Source organism: Motacilla alba, chromosome 4A (assembly GCF_015832195.1).
Source record: "Motacilla alba alba isolate MOTALB_02 chromosome 4A, Motacilla_alba_V1.0_pri, whole genome shotgun sequence".
Taxonomy (NCBI): domain Eukaryota; kingdom Metazoa; phylum Chordata; class Aves; order Passeriformes; family Motacillidae; genus Motacilla; species Motacilla alba.
In genome coordinates, this window is record NC_052045.1 from 8,983,801 (window position 1) to 8,998,346 (window position 14,546).

Here is a 14,546-nt window from a genome sequence, read left to right on the forward strand (position 1 = left end):
TGGATTGAACATGGACTGGCCTTCCAGAAGCCTGTGCTGTGCTGTCACAAGGCTCCAGGTGGCAGCTGAGGAAGTTGATGGCATTTGGTAACAGCTACTTTGGACAACTTGTGCTGAGCTGGGACATGCACCAGATCATCTTTGTGCCTCACCAAACTGCAAAGATGGTCCTATCCCCACCTGGCAGCTCCTTCACAGCCTGTCCTCAGCTGAAGCCTTTTGTCCCTCCCAGCATTCACCCTGACAATAAATCCCACCATCCCCAAATCAGCTTCTTGTTCTGGTGTCACTTGAAGCAAGACCACACTTCATCCTTGGACAACTGGAGACTCAGCATCTGCATCCCAGCACATCTCACATGGTTCAAAACCTATTTTCAGATGTCAAAGTCTTTTACTCTTGCTTGGGGAAAAAAGTCTGAATTGTTACAGAGAGCCTTTCCCCCAGGCTTGGATCCCTCCCAGAGGAACCTGAGGCCCTCGCCTGGCTGGACTGTGCTACCACACTGGGAAAGGGGTTTGTGTACCCACACGGCCTCCTGCCCTCCCCAAGTACTGCACACACCACGGGCTCTGGCCATAGGCTTCTGGAAACAGGCTTCAGATTAGCAGGTGATGAGCAGGGAACAAGATCAGCACTGCATGAGTTAATGTGAACACCTGCTTACCAGCCTGGCATTAAATTGTCCCACGATCTACCAACCCATCTCTGCTAGCTCTGGGTAGTGTTCACTCCCTCTTTTATTCCTTGTTTTCCTGAGAAAGAGAGGATAAATCCTTAGGTACACAGATCTGAGTTTTCCCAGTCAGGGCTATAAAGCCAGATGGAAAATCTTTATTGATTATAGGAAGTTTTCCATAATAATTGTGGGAGATTGAAGCATCCTGTTCATTGCTTGCATTTTGTGATGCATTTACTTGGTAGAGGAAGAACATCTCAGGAGAGGTATTTTAGTTCAAATCTGTAACATGACCTTTAATCCAATATAGAGCAATGAAGACATGGGCTAGAGAGCACTGTTATTACATAATGCAAGAGGCACAAAGTACTATTACCCAAACAAGGTACTTTAAAAACTGGTGTGTAATGTTGTCTATCCAAGCCCTTAGTGGTCAGTAAATTCAAAACAATTTTTCCTTCACATTTCACAGCTCCAAATACTGATACTGTTTTGCCCAATGGGCTAGTTCAGATGTGCAGTTGTATTCTTTAATGATCACTGGCTGTATCAGTAACTTCCAACCATGTATTTGAACTCATTAGTAGCAGGTTTTATTTACAATAGTTTAAAACAGGCTTGCATTTTACACTCTGGTATGTGTCTGTTGTGACTGTAATTCTGTACAACTGCAGCCTTAGGAGTTCAGCAGGAGCTGAGACTGCAGTGCAGCAGCCCAGTCTGTGCTGGCTGCCTCTGGAGCAGCACCATGCCCAAGCCTTGCATCCCAGTCGTTCCAGACTGTGTTGGAATGGCATAGCTCAGGCTGCTGCACCTTTTGGATATGTTTAAAATAGCAACATGAACAACAGGCATAGAGCTTACTTTTGTAAGGATTTCTTTGTTGTACAGTTACTCACCATCCTAATGTACTCAAGGAAACACATTTGAAAACTACAAATAAAAAGACAGGATCTAAAGGTGAACTTGGGAAGGCACCCAGCAAAGATTTTCTTGAAAGTAAATATTCTACCTGGAACAGCCTGCTCATAACACTGGGTCTGTAGAGAACTGCAGTTTGAGCAAAGTCTCCAGTGCCACTGGAGTTAAGACTGGTACCCAGAGTATCACTTATACAGAGGGATCCAGAGAGGTTCTCATCCTCCAAGCTGGCTGCAGCACAGTGCAACTCTTGAACGCTGTCTGTTACTTCTGCTTTGTTGACAGAACTGTGATAGCTCTTGGTAGTTCTCTCCTGTCTCCAAATAGCCAGCAGATACACAGCATTTCATTTGAATTGGTTATCAATGAGGGTTCCTTTCATCTTGGCTTTCTTGGCTTCCAACTCAGCCTGAATAGGAAAATTAAGGTAGAATTAAATCATGTCTGCATAATTTTCCCTTCAGTGCTCCAATTAAGTTTGCTCTTTTTGTCTGCCCAAGCAAACTTTTCAGTTCCAAAACCAGGAGCAAGAGTAGCTCAAGTGCTTTGCTGATGTACAAAACAAGGACCATCTTTAAAATTGTAAAAAGCCCAAGACCAACTGCCCAAGAGGCAATTTCATACTTTCTATCCTCAGGTGGAAGCTGCGCATTTCCTCCCCCTTTCAATCTACTACCCTCCTGTCACAGGAGGTAAGATCAGTTGTATGTTCTTGCCATTCAGTCTTCAAGTGCCCCTTTGCAGTAGCAGCTGAGCTGCAGATCCTCCACAGGAGCCTTGCTGTGCCCTGGCACCTCCTGGCAGTGACCTGCTCTGCCAAGCAGGCATGAGAGCACAGGCTGGCAAAGCCAGGGCCTGATTTCTCCTTCCCTTGCTCCTTGTCCAACAGGTCACAGGAAGCCTCCCTGCAAGCACGCTGCTGGCTGCTCTTCAGGTAGCTCTCCAGGCAATGGAATGCAATTTTAATTTCAGGGGGACTAGAACACCTTTATAAAACCTGTAAAGGAAATCTCATCCTCACAAAGCGGCAAGCTGCCTGTGACTATACCAGGACCTCTCTATACTTGCAGTCTGATCTGCAAGACAGCTTTTGTGTACAAAGCCAACACATCTCAGAGCTTTGTGTTCAGCACCAAAGAAAAACTCACCAACTCTTGTAGCCTTTTCTTGCTCATGCCTTTGCGTTCCAGCTGCTTCTCAATCACTTTTGCGTTCTGTGCGTACGAGTCTGCGATCTCCCTCTGAAATACACACACATCACCATGCAGCAGCAAACCCCAGAGTAACATCCCATCCAAACAGTGAGACCATTGCTGACTGTGCCCAGCTCAGGTGTGGCTGCCACTAAGGGCATCCAAAACTCACCGCTTCAATCTCCTCCTCCTCTTCATCAATTGTGGAGACTGTGACAGAACTGAACTTGCCCATGTCTTTGGTCCGTTTGGTCATCATCACCTGGGTGAAAAACAAGAATATTTTGTTAAACCTTGGCAATAGTTGTGCCAGTAGGGATTGCTTGCTCCTTCCAAAAGGTTTTAAGGCTTCTTATGCAAGCCATCAAGATTACCTGAACTCTGTGGGTGGCAAAGGGGAACTATGCTCAGTGATTTCTGGGCTTAAAGGTGTCATTGCCAGAAGCAAGCTCACTGATATACACTAGGTGAGCCAGTGAGTTTGAGAATCACTGTGCAGACTACCAACCTGACCTACTTACAACTGGAAACTTTCTGTTAACTGAGCCTGAACATCAGGCACAGTCTAGATTTTAGAGTTGATTTTGCTCTCCTTGAGCGCTAGGACTTCAAGCTGCAGTGACCACTGCCAAGGAAAACTTAAAGGAGGCATGGACAAGACACCAATTGAGTTGCTGTTTAGAGGTCCTTTTACTTTTCTCTCCCCTCACCATTAAGTTATTTTATACACAACAGCTTTAGAAAAGCAAAGGTATCCCTGTTCTCTAAAGCAAATCACCTTTTTAGGAGGTTCTTGTTTCTGAGTATATATGTTTGTTTTCCCAAAACCCTGGCCAAATTTGACCACAGCACCATCAACAATGAACGTCACAGGAGCATTTTTCTGTTGGTGTTGATAAAAGAGCAGCAGTCCACACCTGGAAACAGAAATATGCATAGCTGAGAGGAAACACAGATTCTGGGTTCCTATGGTTTCCTCATAAAAAAAGATTCTAAAAATCACTCAAAAGACTAAAAAAGGTCACTCACTTGCCACACTTCTTCCTGAACTGCCGCTCTATGCCTTCGGGTCTGAGGGAGAGAGGCAGCGCTTGAGCAGAGCACACGGACACAGGGTCTCTGTGCCTGGCTGGCGGCTCCCAGCTGGGCGGGGAGGGCAGCCCCTTCCCCGGGCCGGGGCTCAGAGGGACGGGGGATGCCGAGGCCGGGCCCACCTGCGCAGGAAGACGCTCTCCTCCTCCTCGGCGTTGCAGAACTTGTGGGCGTGCTTGGCCGCGTCCATCACGCGGGCGCGGTCCCGCGGCCGCATCGGCAGCTTCTCCAGCTGGCAATCTGCGGGAGCGAGGGGCCGGGCTGGCGGCGGGGCCGGGCGGGCACCCGCACGGGCACCCGCACGGGAACCCGGAATCCGCACCCCGCATCCCGAACCCACACCTGCATTCCACACCCCGCACCCGCCCCCGCCCCCGCCTTCTCGGGCCCTCTGCGCGGCCGGGCCGCGGCCTGCCCCCCCGGCCTGCCCCGGGCCCCGGCTCACCGAGCACCAGCACCATCTGCCCGCACAGGCAGTAGTAGACGTGCAGCGGCTTCTCGCCATCGTCGTACTCCTCGCGGTCGCGGGTGTCGGAGCACACCACGGAGCGGGACACCACCTTGGGCATGGCGGCGGCGGGCTCGGAGCCGCCCGGCCCGGCCCCCGCGCGTCCGGCCCCGCCCGCCGGGGCGGCTCCGGGGAGCACAGGGCGGGCCCGGCGGCTCCGGGAAGCACAGGGCGGGCCCGGCGGCTCCCGGAGCTCCGGCGCCTCTGAAGGCCGGCGCTGGACAAAGCTCTTCGTGACGGGCACCCCGAGCTCGCACGGTTCTCGGCGCACAGGCCGGTACAGCGGGAAGGGTCCGGAACGGCAGGCTCGCAGTGCGGTCGTGATAACAATGTTAACTTTCTTTCACTGGGCTCTCTCCCGTGTCTCTTTCTTCAGCCGCCTCCCCACACAGCGGGGTTATATGAAATTATAAGTGAGGATAAACTCCAGAAACACAGCCCAGCCAGCCTGCTTTACACGACAGCTGAGAGATTCTTTACTTCCAAAAGCTGTTAAAGAAACGTAGAAAATAGCTTATTTTTCCTTTGAAAACACTCTCTGGGGGAGCAGAAAATGCAGTGCAGCAGGTTGTGCTGGTTTTGACAGCAGTGGAGTTAATTTTCTTTGCAGTAGCTGGTGTGGGGCTGAGGTTTGGATTTGTGCTGGATGCAGTGCTGATAACTCAGAGGTGTTTTTGTTACTGCTGAGCGGGGTTTACCCTGAGCCGGGCCCTTCTCTGTTCCTCAGCCCCCCCCAGCAGCGAGAGGCTGGGGGTGCACAAGGAGCTGGGAGGGGACACAGCCAGGACAGCTGACCCCAAGGGACCCGAGGGATATCCCAGACCACAGGGCCTCTCCTCAGCACAGACATCTGGGGCAGAAGGAGGAAGGGGGGGCATTTGGAGTGATGGTGTTTGCCTTCCCAAGGCACCGTTAGGTGTGATGGAGCCCTGCGTGCTCCGGGGAGGTGGGAAGGGGCTCCCCGCTCTGGCTCGCCCGTGTCCCGTCCCTTGCTGTCCCTGTGGAACTGCTCGGGCCCCAGCCCGCAGCGCCGCCGCCCCTCCGTGACGCCACTGCTGACGTCACACCCCGCCCTCCGCCGCCGTTGGTCCCGCCCCCAGGCCCCGCCCCCGCCGTGGTGGTAGAGGCTGGGCCGGGGGCTCAGCCACATCCGGCTCCGCCCCCCTCTCCCCGCGCCGTTGGTACATCCCGGGACCGTCGGGCTCCCGGCGCAGGAGTCGGTGCAGCCCAGGCTCCCCCTCCGCGCCCGCCGTAGTGGTAGAGGCCGCGATCGCTCCTGTCCGTCAGCGCCGCCGCCGCCTCAGTCGGAGCTCGAGCCTCAGCCGCGCCCGGCGCTCCCTCCGGCAGTGTATGCCTGAGCTATAACCCTCAGCCCGCCATGTCCACTCCGGCCCGTAGGCGCCTCATGCGGGACTTCAAGAGGTACCGAGGCCGCGGGCCGAGGGGAAAGGGGCGGGCGGGCGGGAGGAGGACGAAGGGCCGAGCGCTACCGGGGGAGGAGGGGGCAGCACAACATGGCGGCGGGGCAAGGCGCGCTCCGCTGATTGCGTAGCGCGGGCGGCGCTGCCTGCCGCGGGTTACGCCGTTTGCGCAGGGGCCGCTGCCGGGCCGGGTTACGCCGTTTGCGCAGGGGCCGCTGGCGGGCCGCGTTACGCCGTTTGCGCAGCGCGGGGGGCGCAGGCCGCGCTCACCGTGCCTGTGCCCCGCAGGCTGCAGGAGGATCCCCCGGCCGGGGTGAGCGGGGCCCCCTCCGAGAACAACATCATGGTGTGGAACGCCGTCATCTTCGGGTGAGTCGGCGGGGAAGGGGGCGGCGGGCCGCGGGGGGGTTGGAGCCGGGCTGCCAGCGGGGTAACGCTGTGCTTTGCTTTCCCTTCTCCAGGCCCGAGGGGACCCCTTTCGAGGACGGTAAGTGCGGCGTGCGGGGCTGGTGTTCGGCTTTCTCGGGGTAAACTGCCGCGGTTTGACACGGCCTTGGTGCCACTGCCGTAGACTCTGCAACAGGTGTGGGTCTGGAGATGGTGGGTGGGGAACGTGGGTGCATGTTCGCTTGACCACACACGTCTGCTTGATTTATGTAAATATTAGTTTTCTAATCCTCCTCTCAGAAAGTGTTGTTGATTTAGATTGCTGTGTTGACTTACAAAAACATACAAATTAGCTTGTACAGTCTTGTATGTAGCTACATTATAAGCCATTTTAAGGATCTCTACAAACTTCTTTGTTGAACTCTGGATCATGTTTTTAGGGACGTTCATGTTTGGGCAGCCATCAATAACTTGGCATAGAACTGTTGTCTTTTGTTTGAAATCTGTTTTTTTCTGATGAGTGTTTTGTGAGCAAGTTCCAACGAGAGTCAGCTGAAGTAGGAAATGGGCTGAATGTTTGAGGAAGTTCAGAAGAGTGGCTTTTCCTTGTCATTTATTTTGCTCTGCTACGATTGGCGTCATTCAGGGCTTAAGATTGAAATGGCATTTTAAGTTTAAAAGCTGCCTAAATAGGTCCCGGTGACATACCTGTAGTTTCCATTTGGTCTTAGTGCCTTTGATAGGTTTACTGATGCTGTATGAGTACTCAAGCACCTTGTGAAAACCTGTTAGACATGAAATACTGTCTAACTGAAATCAGTGGTGCATTTTTTAAGGTACTTTCAGTGTAGGCTATAATTAATCTTAGATCTCCATGACTCATGACAAAAGCATAGGAAAAATTCCTTAACTCTTATGTTGTTCTTGGCTAACTCCCTTGTCTTTGTTTGTCCGTGGAGGTAGCATCTGGATGCATCTGGATGTGCCTCTAAATTGCAGGCTGTATTTCTCTGTGAAGATTTTGAAGACCTCAAATATTTCAGGCCTAAGAATACTCTGAAGACTCACTTCTTTTTAACGTATTTCATTAGTTAAGAAAATTGCTGGAGTAGCTGCTTCAGCAGTCTAATGTTTAGAACTTGGACTTAAAACATTGCATAATAGAGCAGCCAGACTAAATGTATTTTGCTGTCTCATGTGGTAACCCTTAAAGAAGGGCTCACTTAAACTTCTGTGGGGGCTGCTGGAGCTGCTTCAGGCTCTTGGAGCACTGCTGTTAATAGAGTGATTCACTGTTTGGAGCAGAAAGCTGTCTCCTTGCAGTGTGCTAAAATGCAGGTTCTTGCCATGCTCAGGCTCTCCCAGCTCAGCATGTGGTTAACAGATGCTTTAAGGGCTTTTTTTCCATATATTTCCATTTGGTTGCAGAAGGTTGAGGACTGCTTTTGAGAGCCCTGACATATTGATTTCCTCTGTGCTTCCTGAGGCAGCGTTGTGTCTTTATCTTGGATATGAGGACATGTTGCACTCCCAGCAGTTTGAGTTCAGACAGGTGCTGGAGGCTGCTGCTGCTGTCCTCGTGCTTTGGCTGATGTCATAATGTAATCTCAAGGTGTGATGGATTGCTCTTTTCTTGGCAAAGTCTGTGTTTCCACACTGTGTGCTCAGGAAAACAGACGCGTCTTGTGTTGTAGGATATCTGCTTATCTCCTCCCCTCTGGATGGATCTTACTTTCCTAGATAACAAAGCCTAAGTGGAGCCTGGAGATAGGGCTTGTTGGTGCCCCAGCTGTGCTTCCCATTCAGTGAGTGAAGTAGCACGGTTCAGATAGTGGTGGTGCAGTCCAGATGCACTTCAGCCTCATGTAGGTAAGAGTAAGGAGATTTTAATTAAACAGCATGTTCGTTTGGACTTGCTTTGCAACTGCACAGGCCCTTGTGACACAAAGATACACTGAAACCCTGTAATCTTTCTCATGAAGCCTTTGCAGGTCAGTGTTCTTTTTCATTTTTAGGCTCTTTCCCTCTCTGGTGATACTGTAAGATTTCAGATAGCTTAGTTCTTGTAAAAGTAGCCCGTGAAATTTGGGGGTTTGATGTTCTAGAGGTATAATGATGCCAACATCATGGGAGTTACTGTTCTTTATCCTCGTTCTGGTGAGGCCCTTTTCTGCTTGCAGCTTCTGAGGTGGTGTAGTTTGTCTGGGCTGCAAACCTGAAGTTGAAACGCATTTGTTTACTTGCTGTGCAGCATTCTGCAGCTGATATCCCTCCTTCTCCACCCCCAGACTTGGAGGGTGTTTTCACAGCTCAGTGCAGAGGCTGGCTCAGCTTAGGGGCAGCCACTAATTTAGACCAGTGACATAACTTCCATCTTCTGGTTTAAGAGGATTCCATTGCAGGTGTCTGCAGTAGGACCCTGGGGATATTTATCCTGCCCTTCACTGTATTTCTAGGAATCTTTGTGTGTGGCATTCAAAGTGGTAATGCTGGCACAGCCATGGGAGTCCAGGCTGTCCCAGTCCTGTAGGCCCGTTTCTCTGAAGCTGGATGGTGATACTGTGGTCAGTGTAGGATTCCTGGCTCAGATTTAAGTAGTTCAGCTGTTGTATCCTGCCTTGCTGTGATTGTGCAGGAGGCTTGAGCAGAGAACACAAGGCATTTGTCTTCTGTGTGCTTTATGCCTTGCTCGTGGAATATGGATCCCGTATCCTCGTGCAGGAGTGAAAGAGCTTTTTGGGCAGTGGAATGGAGGGGTTGCTCTTGGGGGCTGCAGGGACACGGGCTCTGCTCTCTGGAGTGGCTGGGGCTGGTGCTCAGGCCATGCAGACGCCTCTCTTGGCTGTGTCAGGCTCTCAAATCTTGAAGTAAGAGTGATCAGCAAGGTAAGTACAGGGCAGAAAAGAGAATGTTTGCCTAAGATTAGTGGTGATCCCAATATCAATAATGACAGTAAATACGATAGTTCATGGTCTAAAAATGTCTGTCTAGTGTAAGTTGTGAGAAATACCAGTTGAAAGCACTGAAATCAGTGACGGAAGGGACAGGACTCTGAAGGCCTCATCCCCAGCAGTGTGTTGTGATACCTGTTGTGGGCCTTCAGTGTGAGTGACCCTTGGACTTTGGTGGCTCAAATCTCTGGATTTGTCCTGTAATAAAGCTCAGTGGTGAGGGTTTGTGCACTGTGGAGCATTTCCAAAGAGCCATTGCCACTCTGGGCCCTGATTTGGAAATGTGAGTAGGCAGATACTCAGCTGGATATTGTTGCAGATGAGCCCCTTGCTCAGATTTGTGTTAAAAGTAATGCTGTCCTGTCTCTGGTGGGACAACAGCTTCCCTTTCTTTCAGGAGTTTTAAATAGATTCTAAGCCCAAACTGTTGAACCTATGTAATGGTTTGTGCTTGGTTTTCAGCCTCCTGCTTGCTTAGTCACTCCTTCAGGAGGAGCTCCTGAGAACCACACTGGGGCAGGGAGAACTGAGAATATCTAGAGTCAAATCTCTAAGCATTTGGTAATAAGGGGCTGATGTTTGCTGGTAGAAGTTGTTCCTAACTTCCCAGTCCTGGGTTTCAGGCTGATCTCAGACCTGGCTCTGTGCCACTGGACTAAGCTGGAATAAACTTGAAAACCCCACTGCAGACTTCCACTCATTTGAACAATCCTAGCTCTACTGTTCTGGCCCGTTTGTTTCACAGTGAGATAGCATAGTGTTGGCTCTCTGCTGTTACATTGTTTGGCTGCTAATAAAAAAACCAAACATGCATAAACTTATTTTTAGGGTGTTGAGACTTCCCACTGCTGTAGAGAAAGTGCTAAAGCATCTGTGCTGTGTCTTCATTTGCTAACTGGAACGTCAAAGCAATGACCTTCATTTCTTGCAACTCAGTGTTACAGTTTATCTCCTTATAAAGAAAGGAGTCCCTGGGAAATCTTGCAGGTCCTTGCTGATCTGAAAAAAAAAAGAGAAACCAAAAATCTGTTCTCTGGCTTACCAGTTACTGGCACATATTCACTAGCCAAAGGAATAACTTCATTATATTAGGGCTGGAAAACTCCCTCACAGTAGGAAGCGAGGACACTGAGCGTGGGGGGACGTGGGAACCTGACTCATCCATCACTGATCCGTGAGGATGCCCTTTCAAACAAGGCAATATGCCCCAGCAGCAGCTGGTTCCAGCTGTTGGTGTCAGGTGCAGCCCTTCTGCAGGAGAGCTGTGTGTTTGTATGAACGTGCTTCAGCTCTTCTCCGGGCACACCCAGGAGCAGCCCAGGCTGCCTCTGGGGCTGGGTGCTCTTGCTGGTAGCGTGGCTGGGAGGAGCTTGCATGGTCTGCAGTGGAGTAGGTAGAGTTCCTTGGTTACCGAGCTGAATCAGGAGTAGTCCTTAATCCCCTGAACCCATATGTGCAGCTTAGTTGACAGACTTCTTATTCTCAAATTGTCATAGCCTGAGGAGAAGGGCTAAAATAACTTACGTTGGTGCAGGCTGTTGAAATGGTTGGTTAGATCCAGCTACAGTTTTCTGTTTCTGCTCACTCAGTCTTTCACTAAGGATGACCAGTTAGTGTGAAGTAAATGGTCAGGTTTACATTAACGTGTCAGATTTGGATGCTGCATTCAATACTGCTTTTCTGCAAGACCTGATTACCTTACAGTTGTTGGGAAATATGCCTTTTTTTATATTTAGAGGAAATCAATGACGAGGTCCTTGCTATGACAGCATATTCCATAGATAGGACTCACTGAATGACGTTATGTTACACAGATAGTTCTACACCCACTGCTGTTGTTTGCACAGTGTACTGGGATTAGGCTCTGGAAGAAAACCCCAAGGGCAGATTTATTTCCCTACATAAACTTTTTGACTGACTTGATAAAAGTAAGTGACAGGAAATACTCTTGTGCCAGTACTGTCTGGGACTTCAGTGTTAATGATTAACTCCACGAGAGTAAAGGAGTTGCTGTGGGATTGCACAGTGTGTGCTCCATATCAGTCATGCCTGTGTGAGCACAGTAGTGTCAGTGTGTATTGTGGGGGAATGCTACTTACTCATCCCTTGTGTAAATTCATGCTGAATAAAGGTTGCTTATCTCTCTTTCAACTCCAGGAACTTTCAAACTTACAATAGAATTCACAGAAGAATACCCAAATAAGCCACCAACTGTCAGATTTGTCTCTAAAATGTTTCATCCAAATGGTAAGTACTTACGCGATGCTTGGTTTACTTTTGCTTTTTCTTGGAGGTTTGGTGGGGGGAAGAGAGGGCTGGGGTGTTTTTTGTCATAGCTTGCTGTATAAAAGGTCTGTTTATAATACATTTCCACTAATAAGGCAGTGCAATTCCAGTGTGGTTGTGTAGTTTTGGTGAGGATGGATATGTGAGCAGTGCTCAGGCTTGAAAAGAAAGGGGCAATAAAAGGAGCCTCTTACCTTTCAGGTGTTACAGCACAGTACTGATGAGACACTCAACTGCCTGTTAAGCCTTACAGAAGAAAGTTTTGTACTTAAATAGCAGTGCTTTGGACTTCTGTCTGTATGTATTGTAGACATAGCATAGTGGCACCGGTGAATGCAGCTGTCAGCTATCACTTCCCCAAAATGCCTGTAAGAATGATACACCATGGAATGTAGAGTTAGGGTCCAGCTATAGCAGAGACAGTAAGATTGTTTAATTTATCCCCTTCCTTGGTAACTGAAGGCTGGAGAGGTGTTCCTTGCCTTTGTGCAGAAATACCAGAAACCTTCCACCGTGGCAAGTGTGGGTGCAGTGCAGGGAGGGAAGGTTCTCGTGCAGCTGCTGTGAGTAAGGTGACTGGACTCTGTTGCAGAGACTTCACGGGGAAACCTTGAGTGTGAACAACTGTTTGTGGGTGTTCTTTGTTTGGTTCACTTCTGGGTAGCTAAATTTTTTTTTGCCTTAAAATCTGTTCATGGTTTTCCACAGCAGTAGTTGCAGTGACACAAGAGAAGTTTGTGAGAGAATAACCAGGGGTTGAGTTTAAATACTTCAGGCTTCTGTTGGTGAGGAGCTTCACTGCTTCCTACCTAGAGGCCTGTTTGCAGTATGGGCTGTTGCAGTGTGTCTGTGCACAGGTTTTCAGGAGCGGGCAGTGCTAGGGAGAAAAGCCAGTAGCTGTACAAGTTGTGTTTTAAGCTGGTTTTTTTGACCCTTTCCAGTCTATGCAGACGGTAGTATATGTCTGGATATCCTTCAGAACCGCTGGAGCCCCACTTATGATGTCTCCTCCATCTTAACATCCATACAGGTAAAAGAACTCTGCATGAAGAGACAGAATTACATTAGAATGCTTTGACAAAAACAGCTCAGGGAACGTTTTCCCCCTCTCCTAAGAGCCAGCATGGCAGCTATGGTACTGGCCAAGTGTGAATCCCTCCCAGGTGTAAACTGGCCGGGCAGTGACACGGGTGGTCACTGCAGGGGCCCCCAGCAATGCTTGGCTGTCGCAGCAAGTCACCTGCACTGTGCGGGGGTGACACTGGTGGCCAGAGCCTCTAAAGCCTTCCAGCTGCAGGGATGCTGCGTGCTGCACCTGGACTAACATCTGTGCTCTGACCAGGATGGGTAGTTCAGAGGATGTGTTGGCAAACTGTTCTTTGCAGTGCCTAAGGATCTTTTTCTCTTTGCACAGTCCCTATTGGATGAGCCAAATCCGAACAGTCCAGCAAACAGCCAGGCAGCTCAGCTATACCAAGAGAATAAGCGGGAATATGAAAAACGGGTTTCTGCAATAGTAGAACAGAGCTGGCGTGACTGTTGACCCAGGATGATGCAAATGAACACTCTGTTGATGAGGAAAATAAACAAAGTGTCCGAGTCATCTTTTTCCTCCTAGCATTTACTTTGCAAGCAAAATAGCTGTTGTGCTGTTGCCACCCTCCCTTGCTGAAGCTTCTTCTCCTTGGACATCAGAACGCACCCACTTTGAAGTCAAACGTTCTGTACTTGGGTTACTTGCAAAAGAGTTACTGATGCTGAATTCATTTCTGTGGTCCCTCTCCAGTCTTAGGGCAGTATTGTGCATTTCTGTAGTGTACACTAAGCTTTTAATTGTAATTGTGTTATACACAGTGATGCTTATGTGTAGCTTGATAAAAGGGATGTTTATATACATACACATTTTTTAACTGATATTAACTAAAGTGCTGATGTGTCCGGGCTGGTCACTTACCTCTACTATTGGTTTAGACCCCACTGCGTTTCTAAGTACTGGGTGAAGAAATCATCTTTTGTTTCCCTTTTGTATTGGTTTATGAACTCCTTTACTCATGTTTAAAAAATCAACTTTTCGATTGATTCCAATTCAAAGATTTAGTAAGACCCTGGAATACTTGTTACTTCTGCACTTCACATGCAAGATTTATGTACAGATCTACATAAATCACTGTGGCTGTGGTACTTGGATCTTTGCTGAGGGTGAGAAACAAGCCCTTTTTTTTTTAATTACTATTTTAAAGGACATGCCTACAGAAACTGTCAGTAGGTTTCTACAGTCCTGTCACTGAGGCATTACTGGACAAAACCAGGCAGAGCTGTGGTACTCAGCAAAAGGCCTTCCACATTAAGGAAGAGGTAAAACCTGACTGTTCCAGCGATGGAATTACTCTCCTTTGGTGTCCTTCTCCTGCCCCTTATCTTTAGCTGAGAAAGATAAGTTGTTTGGGATCTAGCTTTGTCGTGTGGGAAGTTTGAATGAAGTCCAGGGTAGGCACTCGAGTCTCTGCAGTTTCTGCTCTTCGTAGATGACCACGTGGTTTGTGCGAGCTACTGCTGCATGCTTGAGTTCGTTCCCTTCAGTTTTATGGAAGTATTTTTTCAATTCTGAAAAAAACATTTGTAAGTCCAGTCACTTTTTTTGTAAGGCAAGTTTGTACCTTTGGATACAGAACCTTAAGCAGCAGTGTGGGATGGAACCTGCAATTGTGTTGTCCACTGTTCCAGTGTCTTTTGTGTGCACATTGGTCTGTTAGTTGAAAAGTATAACTTTGCACAAGTAACCCATGTAAGAAACTGTACATTTTTCAAAAGTTGTAAATAAAGTGTAACCTTAGTGCTTATTGTATAAATAGGCAAGAAGTGTATAACTGTGCTTCTTTACCTGGGCTGCCAGCAGTTGGGTGTGGGGAGATTCCAGCACTGGGATCCTTCTTTCTGTGGGCAGAGGCGTGCCGGGGCTCCTGCAGGGGCGGGGCAGTGAGGGAGACAGGGCTGGCTGCAGCCTGGGCCCCGAGTCAGCTACAGCAGCTCCATGAGCTCAGTTCTTACAGGAATTGCATTTACTTTCCTCCTGTCTCAGCAGGTAGAGAACAGGATTGATGATGGGTG

General features: G+C 49.1%; 2 protein-coding genes across 2 annotated transcripts; one reads left to right on the top strand and one right to left on the bottom strand.

Annotated features, from left to right (window-relative positions):
* Positions 1-792: 792 nt before the first annotated feature.
* Positions 793-4,471, bottom strand: STEEP1 (STING1 ER exit protein 1). Its single transcript, XM_038164560.1, has 7 exons — positions 4,331-4,471; positions 4,008-4,125; positions 3,823-3,864; positions 3,572-3,710; positions 2,966-3,055; positions 2,749-2,841; positions 793-2,009 (listed from the first exon to the last, which is right to left on the bottom strand). Exons 1-7 carry the CDS (start codon positions 4,452-4,454, stop codon positions 1,947-1,949), a joined length of 669 nt encoding a protein of 222 aa, XP_038020488.1. The 5' UTR covers positions 4,455-4,471; the 3' UTR covers positions 793-1,946.
* A 1,016-nt stretch (positions 4,472-5,487) lies between these two features.
* Positions 5,488-14,294, top strand: UBE2A (ubiquitin conjugating enzyme E2 A). The gene is made up of 6 exons (XM_038164564.1): positions 5,488-5,815; positions 6,103-6,183; positions 6,276-6,301; positions 11,310-11,399; positions 12,380-12,468; positions 12,853-14,294. The coding sequence occupies exons 1-6, from the start codon at positions 5,772-5,774 to the stop codon at positions 12,979-12,981; spliced, it is 459 nt and encodes a 152-aa protein (XP_038020492.1). The 5' UTR covers positions 5,488-5,771; the 3' UTR covers positions 12,982-14,294.
* Positions 14,295-14,546: the final 252 nt, after the last annotated feature.

Bases quoted from the DNA above. Each gene is read 5' to 3' on its own strand.
- STEEP1 (XM_038164560.1), bottom strand. From the start codon at position 4,454: ATGCCCAAGGTGGTGTCCCGCTCCGTGGTGTGCTCCGACACCCGCGAC. The intron at 2,842-2,965 runs GTGAGTTTTGGA...TGTGTATTTCAG, and splicing joins AGGAGGAGGAGATTGAAGCG to AGGGAGATCGCAGACTCGTA. The intron at 2,010-2,748 runs GTGAGTTTTTCT...TTTCCTATTCAG, and splicing joins AGAAAAGGCTACAAGAGTTG to GCTGAGTTGGAAGCCAAGAA.
- UBE2A (XM_038164564.1), top strand. From the start codon at position 5,772: ATGTCCACTCCGGCCCGTAGGCGCCTCATGCGGGACTTCAAGAG. The intron at 6,302-11,309 runs GTAAGTGCGGCG...TTTCAACTCCAG, and splicing joins GGGGACCCCTTTCGAGGACG to GAACTTTCAAACTTACAATA. The intron at 11,400-12,379 runs GTAAGTACTTAC...GACCCTTTCCAG, and splicing joins TAAAATGTTTCATCCAAATG to TCTATGCAGACGGTAGTATA.